At 40.8% G+C, this 21,698-nt stretch overlaps 1 protein-coding gene across 1 annotated transcript in view; it reads right to left on the bottom strand.

The window, feature by feature from the left end:
- Positions 1 to 21,698, bottom strand: part of gpc6a (glypican 6a) — a 182,836-nt gene that overhangs the window by 24,653 nt on the left and 136,485 nt on the right. The window contains exons 5-7 of the mRNA XM_085346275.1: positions 19,276 to 19,406; positions 17,263 to 17,406; positions 11,218 to 11,247 (exon numbers count right to left, since the gene is read on the bottom strand). Of these exons, the coding sequence (XP_085202401.1) occupies positions 11,218 to 11,247; positions 17,263 to 17,406; positions 19,276 to 19,406 (305 nt within the window). The remainder of the gene's footprint in view (positions 1 to 11,217; positions 11,248 to 17,262; positions 17,407 to 19,275; positions 19,407 to 21,698) is intronic.

The following is a 21,698-nucleotide window of genomic DNA, read 5'->3' as shown; positions in this document are numbered from 1 at the left end:
CCGTGGGGTCAAAATGATGATGAGAACGGTGAGCAAAGATCCCAGGACCACACGGGGGGACCTGGTGAATGACCTGCAGAGAGCTGGGACCAAAGTAACAAAGGTCACCATCAGTAACACACTACAACGGCAGGGAATCAAATCCCGCAGTGCCAGACGTGTTCCGCTGCTGAAGCCAGTGCATGTCCAGGCCCGTCTGAAGTTTGCCAGAGAGCACATGGATGATACAGCAGAGGATTGGGAGAATGTCATGTGGTCAGATGAAACCAAAGTAGAACTTTTTGGTATAAACTCAACTCGTCGTGTTTGGAGGAAGAAGAATACTGAGTTGCATCCCAAGAACACCATACCTACTGTGAAGCATGGGGGTGGAAACATCATGCTATGGGGCTGTTTTTCTGCCAAGGGGACAGGACGACTGATCCGTGTTAAGGACAGAATGAATGGGGCCATGTATCGTGAGATTTTCAGCCAAAACCTCCTTCCATCAGTGAGAACTTTGAAGATGAAACGAGGCTGGGTCTTCCAACATGACAATGATCCAAAACACACCGCCCGGGCAACAAAGGAGTGGCTCCGTAAGAAGCATTTGAAAGTCCTGGAGTGGCCTAGCCAGTCTCCAGACCTCAACCCCATAGAAAATCTGTGGCGGGAGTTGAAAGTCCGTGTTGCTCGGCGACAGCCCCAAAACATCACTGCTCTCGAGAAGATCTGCATGGAGGAATGGGCCAAAATACCAGCTACTGTGTGTGCAAACCTGGTAAAGACCTATAGTAAACGTTTGACCTCTGTTATTGCCAACAAAGGTTATGTTACAAAGTATTGAGTTGTATTTTTGTTATTGACCAAATACTTATTTTCCACCCTGATTTACGAATAAATTCTTTACAAATCCTACCATGTGGATTCATGGATTTTTTTTTCACATTCTGTCTCTCACAGTTGAAGTGTACCTCTGGTGCAAATTACTGACCTCTGTCATCATTTTAAGTGGGGGAACTTGCACAATCGGTGGCTGACTAAATACTTTTTTGCCCCACTGTATCTTCAGTGGGAGAAAATACACAAGACAACTTATATAATCCATATGGATGCACATTTTTCTTTTTTTTTAAAGAAACATTGTGGGTGGCTGCTTTAACAGCTGTAAATATAAAAGTATTGAAATTTCATAGCAGGAAAAAGTCCAGGGAGAAAACCCTGGTGTGTCTAAACAATTAAAGCCATAGCAGATGCAGCAGCAGGAGATTACAGACTAAACGGGCTTGTTCCACCACAATAATACCGGATACGTGTTTACAATGCACCTGTGAACTGCCAGAAGCTTTCTGATTTGTGTTCCTGTATTTCCTTAAAAAAAGACCAGTATAGTATGATATAACACTAAAACAACCCAGATTACATAAATACTTTAAAATAAATAATTTGTTAATTTGTTTTAATGAAGTAAATACGTCTCAATATTACCTGACTCCATAAATCTCATACTGACTACTTTAATATAAAACTTTAATGTAACCTATTTCTAGGTATATTTGTGATATTTATACTGGAAAGAGCTTAATTCATGTTACTGTGAAACAGAAAAAACAGACCTCAAATGACGCAGATACTGAGCAGCTTTAGTACAGCACATTCATGTTAAACAAACCATGACCTGACTAATGTAAGCACAGATGGAAGTTTCATACACAGCTGGTTTTGTGTCCCATCCCAAGGGTAAACCTACCATTTGGGGGAGGGGGCTTTATAAACAGATGCTTCTCTGTAACATAAAGTTACTACACTAACTTCATGGAATAAATTAGTTCAAATCTCTTGCATATTTTAAACTCTCGAGGCAGGAAACGTTAAATAAAAGCAAACACGTTGATGTAGGGGGGGAAAGCCCCTTTATCAATGCACTTCCCGCAGAAACTAAGATTAATAAAAAGGAATGAATTTATAATGCGGATTATGCTGGTGCTGACTGATCATCGGGGAAAGCCGGCTCAGCTGTTAAACACCTTGGTTCAAGAGAGGGCGCCTTGATCATTTAAATCATCTATTGGAATTATTCTTATAACGGTTCATGCACGAACCAGAATCTTAAAATCATGTCTCACCTTATTTGTTTATATTTTGTATAAAAAAATGAGAAATATGTGCAGCGGTACTGAAACATATGCAAACATAAATGGAAATGCAGCATTTCAAACTGTTCTAACAAGACTGAAAGTCATTATTTGGCAAGACCGCATTTATTCTTCAATACACCCTGAACTCACTCAAACAAACTTTCTTTTAATTTCTGTAAGCAGCCTTCAGGAATAGTTCTCCAGGCTTCTTGAAGGACTTATTTGGATGTTGGCTGCCTTTTTGTTCTGTTCTCTAGCAAGATGATCCCACACTGCTTCAATGATGTTGAGGTCCCTGCTCTGGAGAGACCTGGAGAACCACTACACACCATGCCGAGATATTCCACGAGTTTACCTAATAGCACTTAGAGGCTTAGGGACTAGTTTATGCCTGTCATACTGTGCTATATTTAAATGTTGCATTTTTTCAAGATTAAAAAAAACCCTATGTGCCTAAAGTTACAATTTAAAACTGAGTCTTTGGAAATTTTCTGCTATGTGTAGATGCAAAACTGGTTCACCCTTGAGTTAGATAACTTTTATATGTTTCATGACTCATAAGTGAGTATTGAGTAGCTTCACAAAGAAAAATAAAAACTTCCTCTAAAAATGGTCAGGTACAAGGACTGGACTGAAAATGAATAAAAAAGCAGGCCATGTCCAAAGAAAAACTTTGAAAGACCTTCAGAAAGTTTGGGCAACTGTTGTTTAAAACCACACCAAGTCTGGATCACTGGAAGCAAAAGAGAGCTGTATACTAGCCTAAAAAGCTATTGTAATGTCATACTTTAACAACTACAAGTACATAAAACAGCCTGTTTGCAGTGGGGCACAAATTTAGAGCGAGATTTAACACACACCCACAAAAAGCCACCATCTAGCTTTAACTGACCAGTTATTAACAAATATCATTGTATCAGTACTTAAACACTATGAACACATTCAGCAAAGAAAATTTGAATCATCTTAGAGTAAACTTCAATCACCAATAAAAAGCATCACATAAAAAGAACAGATACCGCTGGAAAGAATGTGTGCATTGACCAATCTTCACCAAAAATGTGTTATGTAACCTTGATAAATATGCAAAGATATCCTGCAGGATCACTTAAAGTCCTGGAGTTTCTAGGTCACATGGACACCACCAGGAACCGGCTAATGGTATTGTGGCTTGAACCCGTCTGCACCGGGGGATTTAAATTATATAAAGCATAGCAAAGATGGGCTTTGAAAAAGTCGGGAAATCTCCAAAGAGAACCAACACAAATGGTCACTTCCTTGTTATGCTCACAGCAATTGGGTTAGCTTACTTCAAACACAATGGCCCTGCATTTTGTGATTCAGTTCTTTGAATAATGCTCTAAATAGGATTTTCTTGGCCACACTGGTTTATTTCAGTTTGCCTGCCAGCCTATGTAGATGAGTTAAGCTCACAAGGCTCTGCAGTGCTAAATCAAGGTAAACACCTTCTACCTTTAGGCAGGAGTGATAACCACACAATGTCAAGGGAAACAGTAGTGGGCTAAACAGCCTGATGATGAGAAGAGATGCTAGAGCCGAGGCAGATTCCAATAAATGCTGCACCTTTCTGGCGGCATATACACACAAACTGCTCAGAGGGTAAAGCAGCCAGGTTTAGCTGAGCAGTCTGGGCCCAAATTTAGCTCGAGATGGGAAATTCTCATTTACACTGAAACTGAAGATGAAAACAAGAAAGGTTGAGCTTTCTTCATTACTGTGGCGAGATAGTGAATAAATGATGTATGATAGATCACTGTTTACCTCATGGACATTTCGCTTCTTTGACGGCACTGGCCATGAATAATGGGAGGACAGATGTTAGATTACAAGGAAATTTTCCATCACTGTTAAACGACAGAGTATAGTGACTAGTTAATTAATCAGCAGACTGAAAGTGTACAGTATACTTTATGTATATGTAGCAGCATGCTGAATAAGCTGGTTTGTCCATATCCATTTAGATCATATGCAAGGGAGAGATATCAAGAGTTGGACAATGTCTCATCAGTATCACGTATTATCAATTATTGTGTGTTTTTATATCACATTAACTAATCCAAATAACACTAGCATGCCAGACTGACATTTGTTTTTGTCCAAGGAATGCAATCTTGTGATGGCATACACACATGGGAGGTGAGCTTGATGAAGGATACAGCATGACAAAGAGGCAGAGAAGGAGACAACAGGTTTTATTGTGATTTCCCTCCAGTAAAAAATGCAAAGAACATTGTTGTCAGCTATAAACTTTGTGCCAGCAGCAAAATGTGTTCAACCATGAAAAATACAGCATCAAATGTATTGAAGCATTTGATATAACAGCACACGAGCAATATAGAAAACAAAACCACAGTGGTGATGGAAAGGAGGCCTGGATTTTAAAGCCATGCACACTGATGGGTAAACAAAGGAAAGAATCAGAAGAAGCTTGTTGGTGGTTTGCCATTATGCCATTTGGATGATTAACAATAAAATTGGTTAAAAGGGTCTGGATCTCTCTCTCTCTCTCTCTCTCTCTCTCTCTCTCTCTTTATCTATCTATCTATCTATCTTACATCTATCTTTCTATCTAGATCATTCATTCATTCATTGTTGAATTGTGGGAAACCTAATATAGTGTTATCCCTGCTTTAAAAATCAGGAATACCAGAAGTAGAAGCAGCCTGTTAACTAAGCACAGCTGTTGTTGTTTGTTTTTTCATTTTGCATTTCTTGTAAGAACTATATTTTTGAAAATGTCACACATTTCACCAATTTTTGCTTGTCTCAGACAGATTTATGAACTCTGAAACAAAGTCCACATATGTCTCATGTCTGGATTTGAAAGAGTGTCACTGATCTCATTCTAGTTCTTGGGTGAAACTTGAAATCTGACAGAAGATTTCACGCCATCTATGTCAAAGAATTTTAAACTCTGCTGGTTTTGTCAGTAGAAAATCATACGGTGCTCTTGCACTGCAGTGAAAGATTTGTAAGGAGCTCCAAGAATAGAGAGCAGAGAAAGCCCAGAAGAGCTTGCAAATAACCCAGGCAGAGTAGCTGGAAACCAGCAAACAACAAAACATCACCATGGTTTTGTAATTTACTGGAGTATCTCCCTGCAGCACGCACCATACTGTGCACATTTCCCAACCAGCTGTCCACCACAATAGGTGTCTAGCTTCGTTCTTTCAATATTATAGTGAAATATATTTTTACTCATTTGTGTGTTTCTGTGAAAATGGGAACATTAAAAAGCGCAAAACCACCACAGTGGAAGAAAATATTTCACCGCTTAATACACGATCAGTGATGCATCATTTAGTGTGCGCTCTGCTAAGTTGGCAAAGTGAAAAAGTATTGGAAAAAAAGACTGCTTATTGTGAAGAATGCAGACATCCTTCGGCAATTGCTCAATTGGGCTTAGCATAAGAACGAAGCAAGACATAAAACTAAAAGGATACATGAAATGAAAGAGAAAGCTATACCAAATTAAGCGTGTTGAAGCAAAGGAACTGGTGCAATGGAAAACAAAGTAATGAAGCTGACTTTAAACAGAAAGGAGTTAGAAGGTGGCCACATTGATCTGTTGTGTCTGTCCATGTTCATTAATTCTAATTCATTTTGTGAGACAGGTTTCTGTTGAGCGAGCATGGCTGATTACACATCAGTCACTGTCAGATTTTCATCACTTTTGACAGACAGAATTACCTCTGGACAGTTAAATTCATTGCCCTCTACATAGCCATAGAGGGTAGTCCTGAGACAACCAGTTCATACCATCCCATTATTGTAAATTCTTTGTTAATAATAAGTATTATATGAAGATTTAAAATAGGCCTGGTGAGGTGCTGGACTGGCTAAAAGTTTTCCATCTCAGTCTTTAGTTTAATTTAAACTGAGGAGTGTGTTCTGTACGTGAAAACAGACCCACTAAGACAGAAAATCTTCTGCACTTGTGTGGTTTCACCCCATGTACAAAATAGAGATGAATTATCAGTGAATTTTACTTTTTATCTCTCAGATCCTTTGAGTTAATAACATGTGTGACCATCTGTGTGAAAAAATGCATTAACCCTTGTGTGGTGTTCGTATTTTTGTTACTCAGCCAGTGTTCATGGGTCTGGTGGACCCGCTAGAGTTTTGGCTTTCCAAATTAACACTATCAAACAATTTTATGTTAAATTACTCAACAGATGTTTACTTCATCCCAATTACAAGACATATGAACAGCAAACATGGTAAATTTTTTCCCTTTACCTTTGTTAGATCACATTTATGAATTAATGTGCTTCTCGTTTTTCTTTTATATAAAATGTTATAAATAAATCAGTTATAATCAGGTGGAGTGAGTGGAAAGACACAACACATTTACACGTGAAAAAATAATTAATTGTTTAATTTTTCTTTTGAAAAAAACTGAACACGGGTCTCACAGACCCGAACACCATACAAGGGTTAAGTGAACTCAAATTAACTCAAGATATCACCCTACAGACTACAGACATGGATACATAATGTCTCCCTTTAAACACACGTATAGAGAGAATCACACGCTCTTAAGTGGCTAAACTATAGCGCTTTCTGTTCTATTTAAAAAAAGAAACTGAGTCAAGACACTGCTGAGATTCTTTTCCCCAGATTTTTGTCAGCATAATCTAAAATAGAGTTTAGAAACCCCAAAAGCACTCAAGCCCTTTGGTTGTTACTGCTTCTAAAACATTAGCTCAGCATGCCCAGTTTTCCGAATTAGCATGCCAGTGAGATTAACTGGTCTTAACACTTGTTCTTTTTTGCCTGCTGATCTGCACAGGCTATTAAAGAGAAAAACTGTAGAGAACAGATCTGCATTACATGCCAGAATTTCATTAGGGCTGTAACTCGATCCATTTTATGGCATGACTCATGGATTTACCCAATTTGGCTCTGCTACCATCGGTCATAATTGGCAGTTGTGTCTACAATTGCACTGGGCGGAGTGATTTCTATATGACTGATTATTCTGGCAGAAAGAAACTTTCATGTGGGAATAGTGATGCCGGCTGCCATTCAGAAGCTGAGGGATGCTCAGATCGACTCTTTTCATGCATTCAAATTGACAGTGTGTTCAGCTAAATCTCTATAAATCCCTCCATTCTTTCAGTATACTGTGGCTATGTAACAGTTGCACAATAAAGTACATATAGGTTGATGCCTTTCAGCACTGGATTACCATGATTGATTAAGAAATAAAACAGTGATCATTTATTTAACACTTTTTCCTTCCTGAGAAAAATGCCATTTGCCAGATCGTTTCCTGGCCCTGGCACTCTGCTAAAAGAATGTGAAATGGAGCATGGAGAAAGGCCTGGCCACTGCTAATGACTGATTTACTTTCTTTTCAACTGCATCCCCATTTCAACAGTGCACAACAATAAACAACCCATTAGGGAGACTCAAAATAGTTAGAATTTAGTCGAATAAATCAACAACTGAATCATCTAACATCCATCATTGTTTTCTATTTTTTTTTTTTTGTTGAATGGAGGCACCGACATTAATGCCGGGTCAGCAATGCTAAGCAGACAGAGAACAAAGTAATTTCTGTCAGAACTGTGCTATCAGACATCTGTCAAAATAAAAACAGAATAAAAATACTACAAATGCAAGGAACACACCATCAGCATCCTCTTAAATCTGAACATGGAACACATGGTTGATGATATGCTCAAATACTGCTGTGTATACTGAACAAAAGGCTTTAGTGCAACACTAAATGAAGAGGAGTCGGCTGAATGGCAAGAACAACATCCAGGCTATCAACACCTTCACTCTGCTGGTGGTCAGGTATCCTGCTTGGATAATACGCTTGCCAAAGAAGAAGACAGAAGCCACTGATATCAAGAAGAGGAAACTCCTTACAATGCATGAAGGTTTCAACCAAATCCAGCACCCTGAGACTGTATGCTAAGCGGAAGGAAGCCGAGGTCTAGTGAGTGTCAGTACCAAAGTCCAGGATTAGACAACGAATATCCACGAGTACATCAGGAAGATAGGGACAACTGACCATGTGTTTAGTGAATACCTAACGCAGCAGAAACCCAAGAAAGACGAGGAGCGAGAGGAGGAACCGTCATGGAAGGACAGGCCCTTGCACGGTGGTCCTGGGGTCTATCACACCAGGCAAGACCCCAGGTGCAGGCTGTGTAAAGATGCCCCTGATACAATCCAACACATAACAGCATGGTGCAAGATGCTAGCAGGCAGGGCATATATGGAACGCCATAACCAAGTGGCCAGCATAGTTTACAGGATCCTGTGAGACTTCCAGATACAGACGGACAAACTGGTGATGGCTAACCAACCGGAGATAGTAGTAGACAAGCAGAGGAAGACGGCCATAGTGATAGATGTAGCGATAATGAATGACAGCAACATCAAGAAGAACAGTGGTCCTAGTGGTATTCGGAACACTCAGTAAAGTGACCTCCAAGCTAGGCGAGTGGCTCCAGCAGATCCCAGGAACAACATCTGAGCTCATCCAAGGTCCCTCAAGCTCTCAGGCAGAGGACCCAATATATATAAGCAAGACGGTGAAGCTGCCCTTGCTCAGTGTGAGAGGAGACCTTCTTTGAATTACAAAGAGTTCATTCAGTTCCAGTAATGAATGAGTCATACAGGAAGACATATTTCACTGAAAGCACGCTATGGCCACACCATTCATATATATCATGCATTGTCAGTAAATTAGGATTCAGTTAAACCCCAATTAAGCTTCAAAGAAAAAAAAAAGAACACGCTAGCCATCAGCTCAAAAAGGCAGTGTTTTTACCAGTAGCTGTATTTGTATATGTAAGCCAGGACAGATGTGTGCTCAGCTGTTAGGACTTTGACAGTCTGAACCACCGAGTTAGGCTTTCAGCTTAAAATCATTCAGAGTGAGGCAGATGAGATAGTGGAGTACTCAATATATATCGTAGCACTAATTCAGCATTTATAATGCCTTGGGCCTTAACGTCAATATTTTAGTTCTTTAGTGTTTTGGTCTGAGTTTGTAAAGCTCACAGCTTTTACTTCAAATACCACAGACAATTGAAGAAAGACTGCGCCACTAAACTGCACCTTTTGACCATTCCTTGACTTGAATGTGTGCTGAAGTCAGTCCCAGACACTGATTATGTAATCAGCAGCTGCTTTTACAAATCAGACCGTAATCACATCCAGAGTGTGAGAGAGAAGCGAAAAAAGGACTCAGACATTTCACCTTCCAATCGAAAGCACAAAGACCTTCAAATGCTGAATGTTTGAAGACTTCAAGAGTTTGAAGACTTTTGGAAGACATTACCATCACAATTATTTAGAAAGAGTTTACATATTCTTTCTGATTACTCTGGTTTTCTCCTACAGTCCAAAGGCATGCTTGTTAGTTAATTAGTGATTCTAAATTGGCCACAGGTCTGTCTCTTTGTGCCCTGCGATAGAACAGAGACCTGTCGGGAGTGCACGCCGCCTGTCACCCTGTGACAGCCAAGGGATAAATAATTAATTCATTACAATCAATGCCTTTCATGCAGTACAGTGTGCACACTAGGGTTGTCATGATACTAGAATTTCAAACTCAGTACCGATCCCCAGAAAAATACTTGCTACGCCAAACCATTTTCACAATGGAGGAAAAAAAATGATAAAATTGACAGACATATTTTAAAGAATGCATATTTCCTGTGGTTCTTGGCACTATATTTCATTGCTAATTAAATGAGGTTATCAAGGAACTTTACACTGTTTCTGTGTAGATGCTGGTAGACTGCTCTCACCTTCAATCTGCATTATTAGTAAATCAGGACTTTAAGGGAAATATATCACTTTCTATAGACAAATAACTACATTATCCCGTTATGTGAATATTAATATTACAGACCAGTAGAACTGATAACATTTACTGCCGAGCTCCAAGATTAATGTTGTTATGTTATTATTAGCCATTGCCGCTAGCTGCCACCTCAACAATAACAGGAGGGGAAGGATAATGTGGGTGATATTTCCATCGGCTAACTGCAATGTGTGTGTGAGACAGGTAAGCATTCAAAATAACTCAAATACTTCAACATTGTCTCAAAATTCTTGATAAAGACTGAAATGTCAGCCTTTAAGCTTCGCCAAGCTTGTTCTATTCAGGTGTTTAGCTGCTAGCGTTATGAGGGGCTCTGTGAAGATGGCACTGTTAATATTGCAAATGAGTATCTGATCCAATAGTAATATTTAGCATCAATTAGTATCCAAGGATCAGTTTTTTGACAACTCTACGCGGCACTAATGCTGCCTTCTGTACTGAAAAAAAAAAAATCAAGTATTGTTACCTTTCCAGAATTTTGTTACCAAAAGGTGCTATAAGACATACCTAATACATGCATTTTTAACTTCTATATGTAAGTGCTAAAAAAACACAAAGAATATTAAACTTGAACTTATGTAACAGACTGAGTCACTGTTTGCTACAGCAGCTAGACTAAGTACTATACAGTAGCTGTAGCTGTAGCTGCGTATATCAACAATTTTGCAGTTCTTTAAGTCTTTCAGATTTTCCTGGATGATATATGATAGACTCAATTAATTTGCTCAGCTTGTCTACACCTATACAAGGAATACAAAAAGTCATGCACAACACAAGCAAAAACAATGGGGAATACTCATGCATAAAAGGGTCGCAACAGGGTTAATGTGAATAAAACCTACAATACAAACAAATAATTTAAAGCCTCAGATCAAGCAGAGCAGCAGTAGAAACACAATATAGGAAACCCAAAGAGAAAGCCATCCAACGCTGTAGGGCAAGTTCTGACAGCTGAACCATCTTTCTGCCAATGTAACCCATGTTAGACCAAATGTGAGGCAGAAAAACACAGTTGTAAATATTGGTTTCAGCTGTTCATAGTTTCAGTGTAGTTACCAAGTTACCAAGAAACAAAAATACTAAGTAAAAATAAAGCAGACATGCCACAAACAAGCAATCAATATCAGTTCTAAATAATGTGGCAAAGTGAAGCACTATTGGCAGGTTGATTAAAACACCACGAGACACATGACATTGTGAATGTAAGAGGAGGAATGGAAAGCTTACACTGTGTTGCATTGTCCTCCAGACAGCCCTCTGAGAGCAGCAGAGAAATGAAGAAGAAAGAGATTTAATTGGACATCAGAGAAATAGAGAGACTGAGAGAGAGAATAGGGCCAAAATAATGACTAGTTAGTGAAGCAAAAAGTTAAATGATAAATGGTGCTGCTAAAATATTCTATTCACCAGCCTATGAGATTGAGTACCTCAAACCATTTTATTCACAATACATTTTCCAGTGTGAAATCAGCTGCTATCAAGTCTGATCAATGCACAGATCACCACCTGCATACAAACAGCAGCCTAATGTGGGAACGCAGGCTGAAGTGGTCTAATGACAGTGGTTGTTTCAAGCAATGCAATGCAATCAGTTTAGCAAAGTACGCCAACTTTTTAATACTTCAGTGTTTCACATGTATTTGTACTGTAAGTATTACACATAACACACCTAATAAATTTACACAGTGAGATGCAAGTACATTGAAGAACGGGTTAGATATGTTTTCCTGAGCTACCCAGTTCCCACTTCTTGGAACAACTTTTCAAATCTTTTGCAAGCAGCAGGCTGGAGTGCATGTAAGCATACATTATTAAAGATAGTGAAACCAGTGGGTTTTCTCTAAATGCACTTTTGCCTTTTAGATTTTTCCCACACATTTTAATGTGCATGTTATGAATCAGAAAAAAGTGGATTTGGTTCTAATTTTCAAATGAGGCCTGAGTGTAAAGATACGGAGTGTTCAAGAATAACACTTTAAAGGTTCTGGACATCTTTTATACCGTCACTGTGGTATTCCTAACAATTACAGCTATTTTTGGAGTAAAGACTACTTATGGAGACTCTCTGCTGCCTGTAATCACGTCTCTGCTCCTTCCTTTTTTCCATTTTAATCCCATGGAACAACTTGCACAGTTGAAGATTATAAAATGTACCTTTTATTTTAAAAGACAATACTGTGTTTAATAAACAGATTTACTTGTTGGAGTGAGGATTACATAAAAAAAAACATCGTCTAAATGGATTGGCGAGAGGAAAAATTCACAGCATAAGGAGCTATTTTCTAGCCTGTGTGAGTGCACACTTCAGCTGATATTCTGTTAGTATTACTTCACAATTGTCTTTTAACTGAATTTACTTAAAGCAGTAACTGTCGAGAAACATAACATATTCATTAAAGATTTGGTAGAAGGCCATATCGTGTTAAACAGCAGGAATAGTAACAATTTCAGACTTTTATGAGTAAAAAACAATAAAATATATCCACTCATTAGGTACACCTTTTCAACTTGTGTTAAAGAATAACACAACTATCTAATCAGAAGGTCACAAAGCAACAATGCAATGCATTTAGGGATATACAGATGAGTCCAACTGAGCATCAGAATTGGGAAGAAATGTGTTTTGAACGTGGCATGGTTGCTGGTGCCAGACAGGCTAGTCTGAGTATTTCAGAAACTGCTCATCTCCTGGGATCCCCCCCTCCCCAGAACTATCTCTATAGTTTACAGACAACAGTCAAAAATGAGAAAATATCCAGTAAGATGCAGTTCTATGCCTTGTTGATGCCAGTAGTAGAGTAGAGTGGCTAGACTGCTTCAAGTTGATAGGAAGGCAACAGCAACTCGAATAAATACTCGTTACAGCCAACGTATGGAGAAAATGCCTACTCATACAAGTGTGTCATATCCATAAGAATAAGTCAGCCTGACATGAAACACACACAGCTTAGTTAATATCAGGTGCATCGCTTTTGCTGCTACATGACAGCAGCACATATTTTGTAGCAACAGGGGAAAAGATGAGGAGTCGTGGGCTGTGAGGCCCGGTTTAACATCGTATCAACTTATGGGCTTCTGCGCAGCTCTATAGCGAAGCTTGACGTTGACAGCCTCCTACACAATGTGCCTCAGTAGCATCAGGGGGCTCCGCAGACCTTTTTTGTAGCCTCAATTAATGTCTTAGCATTTTTTCATCATTCTGACGTTTGGTGGGTGGATGTTGAATCTTTTGTACGCTGTTGTTCAAGATGGCGCCGAGTATGGCAGCCTCGTCGCGAGCTCCCCCAAGCAACGGCTTTCTTCTGTGTTTAATTTTACTTTTCCTTTATTTTTTCACGAGCAGCACTTGTCTCCTTGTGTACGACCGACAAACCTTACTGGACATAAAAGACGGTCTTTCTTATAACTTTCCGGAGTTCAAGTTTTGCAACACGGACGCTCCGTTTGCAGACCCCCCATTCATCTCACCTGAGACGCCTTTGTTCTCTGGCCCTGGAGGCCGCAAACGCCGACGCAGAGGGAGAAGATCTGGCGTTCTGGTTCGACTGAGACGGCGCACTTACAGACCACCGTTACCCAGTTTATTACTGGCTAATATGCAGTCTCTGGAGAACAAGCTGTGCGAGCTTCGGGCACGGATCTCATTCCAGCGAGAGATGCGGGACTGCTGCGTGATCTGCCTCACAGAAACCTGGCTATCGGACAAAGTACCGGACTCCGCAATACAACTGGGGTTCTCTGTGCACCGCGCGGACAGGTCACAGGATCTTACTGGGAAAAGCAGAGGCGGTGGTGTGTGTTTCATGATCAACAACAGCTGGTGTGATTATGCGAACGTGCACCCGGTCAAATCCTTCTGCTCACCGGACCTGGAGTACCTGATGATTAAGTGCCGGCCATTCTGGCTACCGAGGGAATTTACAGCAGTGATTATTACGGCTGTTTACATTCCCCCACAAGCCGACACTGACCGTGCACTCAGGGAACTGTACAGCGCGATCAGCAGCGAGGAAACCGCACACCCAGAGGCAGCGTTTATCACAGCCGGAGACTTTAATAAGGGAAACCTGAAGAAAGTCTCACCAAAACTCCATCAACACATCCTTTTCAACACACGTGGAAACCGCGGCTACTCGACCACTGTTACACCTCTTTCCGGGATGCGTACAAAGCCCTCCCCCGCGCCCCATTCGGCCAATCAGATCACTGCTCCATCCTGCTCCTGCCCGCCTACAGGCAGAAGCTGAAACAGGAAGCTCCAACCCGGAGGGCGGTGCACTGTTGGACGGACCAATCGGAGTCTGCGCTGCGGGACTGTTTTGATCACGCGGACTGGGAAATGTTTCACGTGGCCGCCAGAGACATTGATGAATACACAGACTCAGTCTGTGGATTTATCAGGAAATGCGTGGAAGATGTCGTCCCATCCAGAACAGTCAAATCCTTCCCAAATCAAAAACCCTGGATTAACGGAGATGTTCGCGCGGCACGGAACACCGCCTTTGCCTCCGCGAATACATCGGACTACAAACACGCACATTACCAACTCCGGAAGACGATCAAAGCAGCCAAACGTGAGTACAGGGACAGGGTGGAGCAACAGTTTGACAACCCTCGGAGTATGTGGCAGGGACTAAACACGATCACAGACTTTAGAGGGAAAACCAGCACACCGCAGACCACGGCCTCTCTGTGTGAGGATCTAAACGTATTCTACGCTAGATTCGACACAGCGAACACCATGAGATCGGACAGTGTGCGCACCGCGGATGACGTCAGTGCGCACACTGTGTCTGAGGAGGATGTGCGGAAGTGCTTCAGGAAGGTGAACGCACGCAAAGCTACTGGTCCGGACGGGATTCCCGGCCGCGTCCTCAGGTCATGCGCGGCTCAGCTGGCTGGAGTGTTCACGCACATCTTCAACCTTTCCCTCTCTCTGTCTGTAGTCCCAGCCTGCTTCAAAATGGCCACCATCGTCCCTGTACCCAAATCCTCCACCATCTCCTCATTGAACGACTGGCGACCTGTAGCCCTGACCCCCATCGTAAGCAAATGCTTCGAGAAGCTGGTCAGGGACTTCATCTGCTCTGCACTACCCGACTCACTGGACCCTCTACAGTTTGCATACCGCCACAACAGGTCCACTGATGACGCCATATCCCTGACACTACACACTGCCCTGTCACACCTGGAGAAGAGAGACACGTATGTGAGAATGCTGTTTGTAGATTACAGCTCAGCATTCAATACCATCGTTCCCTCGAAGCTGGACAGGAAACTGCAGGATCTAGGACTGAGCAGCTCCCTCTGCAGCTGGATCCTTAGCTTCCTGTCTGACAGACGCCAAGTGGTCAGACTGGGCAGCATCACCTCATCCCCCATCACACTGAACACTGGTGCTCCACAGGGGTGTGTACTGAGCCCTCTCCTGTACTCACTCTACACCTACGACTGCACAGCCACTAACAGCTCCAACATCATTGTGAAGTTTGCGGACGACACTACAGTGGTGGGTCTTATCACCAACGGTGATGAGACGGCTTACAGGGAGGAGGTCAGCGCCCTGACCCACTGGTGTCAAGACAACCATCTCACCCTCAACGTCGCAAAGACAAAGGAGTTGATAGTGGACTTCCGGAGGTGCAGAGAAGTACACACCCCCATCACCATCAACGGCGCTGCTGTGGAGAGAGTGAGCAGCTTCCGGTTCCTTGGCGTACACCTGGCTGAGGATCTTACGTGGTCAGTACACACAAACAAAACAGTGAAGAAGGCCCAGCAGCGCCTCTTCTTTCTCAGGAGACTGAAAAGATTCGGCATGAGCCCCCGCATCCTCAGGACCTTCTATCACTGTGCCATTGAGAGCATCCTCACTGGATGCATCACCACCTGGTATGGCAACAGCACCGCCTACAACTGCAAAGCTCTCCAGCGAGTAGTGCGGTGCTCTGAACGGATAATTGGAGGTGAGCTTCCCTCCCTCCAAGACATCTACAGGAAGCGGTGCCTGAGGAAAGCGGGGAGGATCATCAAGGACTCCAGTCACCCCAGCCATAAACTGTTCAGACTGCTTCCATCAGGAAGGAGGTTCTGCAGCATCCGGTCCCGTACCAGCAGACTGAGAGACAGCTTTTTCCATCAGGCCATCAGACTGCTGAACACGTCATAGACACCTCAGCTTCACTACTGGAACTTTAACATTATGCACTCCACACTGTATATAAATGCCACTTGTTTTGCACATATTCAACTCTGTATATTTTATATATTTTATTATTATTATTATTATTATTATTATTATTATTATTATTATTATTTTATTTTATTTTTTTACTATTTAATTTGTAAAAATGTGTATACACACACACACACACACACACACGTAGGAAAATATTTAGTATACACATCCAGAAATGCATACACTATTATATATTGTACATATATTTATTAGTTTCAGGTTGGCCATTCTTGTATTTTGCTCGTTTGTGTTGTTGTGTTTGCACATCTCTGTTGCTTGTGGGGCTCGCACACAAGAATTTCACTCGCATGTGCTGTGCCAGTGTGCCTGCACATGTGATGTGACAATAAAAAGTGATTTGATTTGATTTGATTTTGAACATTTTGCACATTTTGGGATAAGGCTTGGGCTTTACCCTTCTCTCATGCTCACGAGGAATATGTATTAAACAACATGTCCAGCTTGTGTTGAAAAAGCGTGTGCTGTTGTGATTTTTCTCTGTAACCATCAGCAGTGAGTGAAAGAACAGAAATATTTTAAGTCCGAGTACAGCAGCAGTGGAAGTCACACAGCACTTGGGGGCTATATGGACTATATGAACAAGCCTCTATTTTTTCTGGCCTTTTGACATGAGCCCCAGTAAGTCGACCTTAAACTCAGCATGCCACCACCGAGTCTGCCTCTGCCAATAAAATTTCAAAAACACTCCACTTCTGTACAGTGGAAATCAGTTGAGCTTTTGAAAAATGTGAGAAAGGAAGCGTGTTCTGCATCCTTTGTTGGCAGAATCCTGACTTCTTTACTGGAAATCATCATGCATTAGCACCGCATGAGTTAGGCTTTAAAGTCAAGGCTTTGTATTCGAGGTTTGCTTTAGGAATGGATCAGTTCTTCCACATAAATTATTTCATCTTTCAGTCATCTCTGGAGCTGTTTATATCACAAAGGTAATTATTATTTCATTTAATTTTTATAACTGCATTTTTCAATCCAGGTTTACAGTACTGGCGAAATTATCTAGTCTCGGTGCATACCAGTCTATCCAGGCTTGTTCCAGCTGCAGTGGTTGGCCTCTCCTCAGGGGTGTAGGGCCTGAAACGCCCACTGAACACATCTGAGATGCCCCGCACAGACCTGCCTATTCCTGATGGCTTTGGTTGGCCACACCCTTGAAAGACCTAAAAACAGAAGAGAGGTACACAAAGTTACCGCAGAGAAAAGGCAGACGCCAGGGAAAAGAGGATAAACTGCCCAGTTTTGTAATAATAATGCAATATTTCCCCATAATAATGACAGCGAACTTTGCAGTGATAAATAATTTAGTTGTCAGCATTCAGAGGATGCACAAAACTGCACTGAGCCAGGGCTGAGTCTGTTACTTTGTAGATTACACATCCATTTTGATCCCACAAAACTTGTACTTTGCTCTACCACTGATATTTCTCCCTCTGTCAATTTGCTCTCAGCACCATTTCTGCTCTGTGATTTGAGACAGCCAAACTGTAGAGAGCCGTCCTGGAACCAATATTGTCTATCAGTGATGAGTCTCTTTTTAAATGAAGTGTGATATTGTTGGGAGAAAAGGAATTAACCCTTGATATGTTGTTACTCAGTCGTCCTAGCGAGATATAAAATTAAGAAAATCTGACATCTGACCAGGATTCTGTGTCGCATCCTTGTTTTGCATCCACGTTATCACAAACTACAACTGAAATGAAGCTGTCAGCGTACAGAAGAGATAAAAGTAATAGGCTAATTTTATTCTAAACTGCAAATAGGAAAACTTTTGGGAGAGGAAAATGCAGAATTGTAGCATTTTGTAATATTTAGTGTTACATGGCTGAGCGATACAGAGAAAGTAACTACCCGGGAACAATGTAAACCCGCACACACATTGGCTTTTTTAAAAGGAAAGTTCTTAAATTTAACAAACAAAAGTTCAGTTGTTTATGCTTTGAGAAGTGCAGATTCACCACTGGAATCTCGCATTAATCAGTGTGTGGCTCATAGAGGTTCATATGAACAGCAGATTGCTTTAAAGGCCCAAACAAGACACCTCCAAACAGCACAGCTCATTAGCATTCATCCCTGGCACGTTTACTGGCCCCTGGCTCAGTAGTGATGGAGCACCCTAATGTATTAGATGGCTGTCATGACAAGAGACTGCTTTTTTCTAATATTTAGCAATTCTTCACCATGATTACGCTTCCAATATCTTGTACATCGCACAAGCAAAATGTTTTTCAACAGGTTTGAGGAGCAGTAAACGAAGAACAAGACAACTCAGGGAAATGGTCAAAATGTGAAAGATTATAATCTGACACCAATCTGTCAGCCAAGCACAGCCTCAGAGAAGTGAGACGTCAAGCGCATTGACAAGGGGTTAAGTTGGACATTGACAGCTGTTTGATATGGGAGACAATGTGACGGCTAATTCACAGTGACTTTTGTAACTCTGGCATGGAGATGGGCCACACGTAACCATCAGAAAAACAATGATGAAGTGAAAAAGCTGCCTTTTGACAAGAAAGGCAGTGAAAAACCATCCACTGTGTGATAATATCCTAATTGTGCCACTTCATATTTAAAATGTGCCAAAGACCAATTTACAATATGAAGTCTAAAGACAGAGACAGAATTAGCAGTGAAAACGTTAATATGTCCTGTCCCAAATTTTAGATATGCGAATACAATTGTGATGTTTAGGAGACTGTGTTATGTGTAAAAGCTTGTCACAGGGTTCCAAATATATGTTGCATTTACATTGCACAGATTGACATATTTCTGCTGAATCATGCAGATTCATATGAATAACAAAATAAAAAGGGACAATGAGATGAGAAGTTGAGGACTGCTAATATAGTCCAGTTATTATGCTCATTATTTCCTGGATGAGATATTAGACAAGGCAATTTTTTATGTTACTTGTGGTTTTACACTACTTAAAAATGTACACACTGTTTATCAGGTCAGATATTGTGTGTGTGTGAACACTGTTTTCAGCACAAATTCAACAAAGTCAGCACAGCTTCTTCAGGATACAGTACCTTGGCTGACACTTGCATGCTGTTGTCCTGCATAGTCATGATAGCGTCAGAGATCTTGATGTCAATTGGTTGTATAACTGCTTCAATATTGGAGGGGCCTTGCAGCCTGTCTGCCACCAGCAGCATGGCATCTGTCAAAACACAGAGGACACATGTCAGTTTAGAAATATTTAACACAAATGGATTGGTTCTCCATTATGAGTGAGTATCAGTATGTTAATATTGCATTTGAGTATTATCAGCTTTCAGCACAAAACCCTCAAAGTATTAAGCTCTGCGACTGCAACACTGATTTAAACAACAGGGCAAACAACTGTCTCGAGATTGTCTTGACAACCAAAAATTACAAATCCGAAAAGGAACCTGCAATTTCCATTGTTTTTGTAGGTTGAAATAGTACATCAGGTAGAAAATAAGTAAAACTACTTGCAAATGAATCAGCCTTTTCATGTTCAGCGACATGCGATACAGTTCAGTAGGAAATATTAAAGTCAGAAGTTTTTTTTGTAGAGGAAAGAGGGAAGCATCATCATGGCAACTATGACAACAACGTTTAAAAAGACTGGCAAAGATTTTTACCCAAACAATGATGTTTTTTGATGCCTGACCTTAACCAACTAGCTTTACTTCTCACATATGAATCAAACTTGGTGTAAAAGTCAAAAGAGTTTAATCCAGCACTGCCAAACCAACATCTAAATGTTGACTTTTAATTATAGATTTTTTTTTCCACTTTTTAATTCAATTCAATTCAATTTTATTTATATAGCGCCAAATCACAACAACAGTCAGTTCAAGGTGGTTTATATTGTAAGGTTTAGACCTATGAGACCCTACGAGCAAGCGCTGGGCGACAGTGGAAAGGAAAAACTCCCTTTTAACAGGAAGACGCCTCCAGCAGAACCAGGGAGGAGCAACCATCTGCCACGACTTTAATCTAGTTTTATGACTAAAAAAGGATGAAAATATAGTAATGACATATACAGCAAAGTAAATAACATATAATTTAAAAAAACAAAACCAAACCCACACATATTCACAAACACTGGCAGGCTCTGTGCCTGTTTTTCCCCCCAGAAAAACATCATACGACATAGGGTATGATCATGAATTTTAAGCAAAAACAAAATACTCAGCTGCCAAAACATGCCGCTTGTCTTAATTTAATTGCTGCATCTTCTTTTCTTTAAATGTGTCAGAATATTTTCAGTGAATAACATCTCTTGAGACTCCGGTGGCTACTGAATGATGCACCAGGAATGATTAATGAACTGATTACCAATCATCTCGGGACCTAAGCCAACACATTCTTCTTCAGTGGATTGTCTCTTTTTAAACAACATGACATCTTGATTCATGGATCCAAACAGTTCCACTTTAGTCTCGTCACTCTGTTAACAGAATCCTTCAATCTACAGGCTGATCTGTTACTTTCGTCCACATTTAAGTCAGCTTGTGTTTTGTTTTACTCGGTAAAATTGTGCAGCAAAAGTGCCGTCATGAAGTCCCTGCTTGCAAACAAAACAAAGAGTCTTAAGGCACTTTAGCAGTGTTTTGATTCTCGCGTGTTTCGCTGTGAAGACAGATACTCTGCTACATCTGGTAGATGTTCACAGTTTTGATTTCCCATGTGAATTTTGTAGCCTGCTCTCTTTTCCAGCAACACACCTATAAATCATCGGTGTCATGGCTTGTGTTACTTAAGTGTCTGTGTTTGTATTTTATTTCAAAACCCCGATGAAACCTTCCAGCTGAAAAATATAGCTATGTAATATTTCCTTGACAAAGTCCTTGCTTGTTTAGTGTTCTTCTTATACTCTGCAGATTCTTTGTTCTTGCTTTCATTAAGTCTTTGGCAGTCGTGTTTATCCAGGGAGGTTTCCTGCTGTACAGTGACTTTAGTATCATGCTGCCAAAACTGTATCTTGGAATTTGAAGTCTTTGAGCAATCTTTAAAAAAAAAATGGTTTAGTTAAATAATTTCTTATCTTAGCTTTTGAGACAGCACCTTTATCTTATCCAGGTTTGCTGCAGAGCTTGGACACCTGCATAGGTGAGAATAATGCCTGTACCACAGGTCGGTCTAGAGTTCCCAGAAGCTTAATTATCTTTTGACAGCCCTATATTACAATTTTTCCTTTTTAAAAGAAGGTGGTGACGCTCTGGAAATATAAATAACAGGGTCAAAACCATAGATCCTTCTCACAACACACCAAAAACACCCAATTTCCCATTTCAGTGTTTTACAAAGGCATAAAAATGTCGCCATCTCTCTTTCTGACATGTCATTGGTTCTTGTGCCGTGCATCTGCTGCCTGTTGTTTTGGACCCTCTACCACCTGTAGGCTCTGGGCAATATTTGCTCATCACTTCCCAATTTTATACATAGACTATTTGTGCAGAGTGATGAGCCTAGATGCCAA

The sequence above is a fragment of the Diplotaxodon limnothrissa genome, linkage group LG1 (assembly GCF_057381915.1).
Source record: "Diplotaxodon limnothrissa isolate DT_005_m linkage group LG1, D_limnothrissa_male_GT1.1, whole genome shotgun sequence".
Taxonomy (NCBI): Eukaryota; Metazoa; Chordata; class Actinopteri; order Cichliformes; family Cichlidae; genus Diplotaxodon; species Diplotaxodon limnothrissa.
This window is presented reverse-complemented; position numbering and strand designations above follow the sequence as displayed.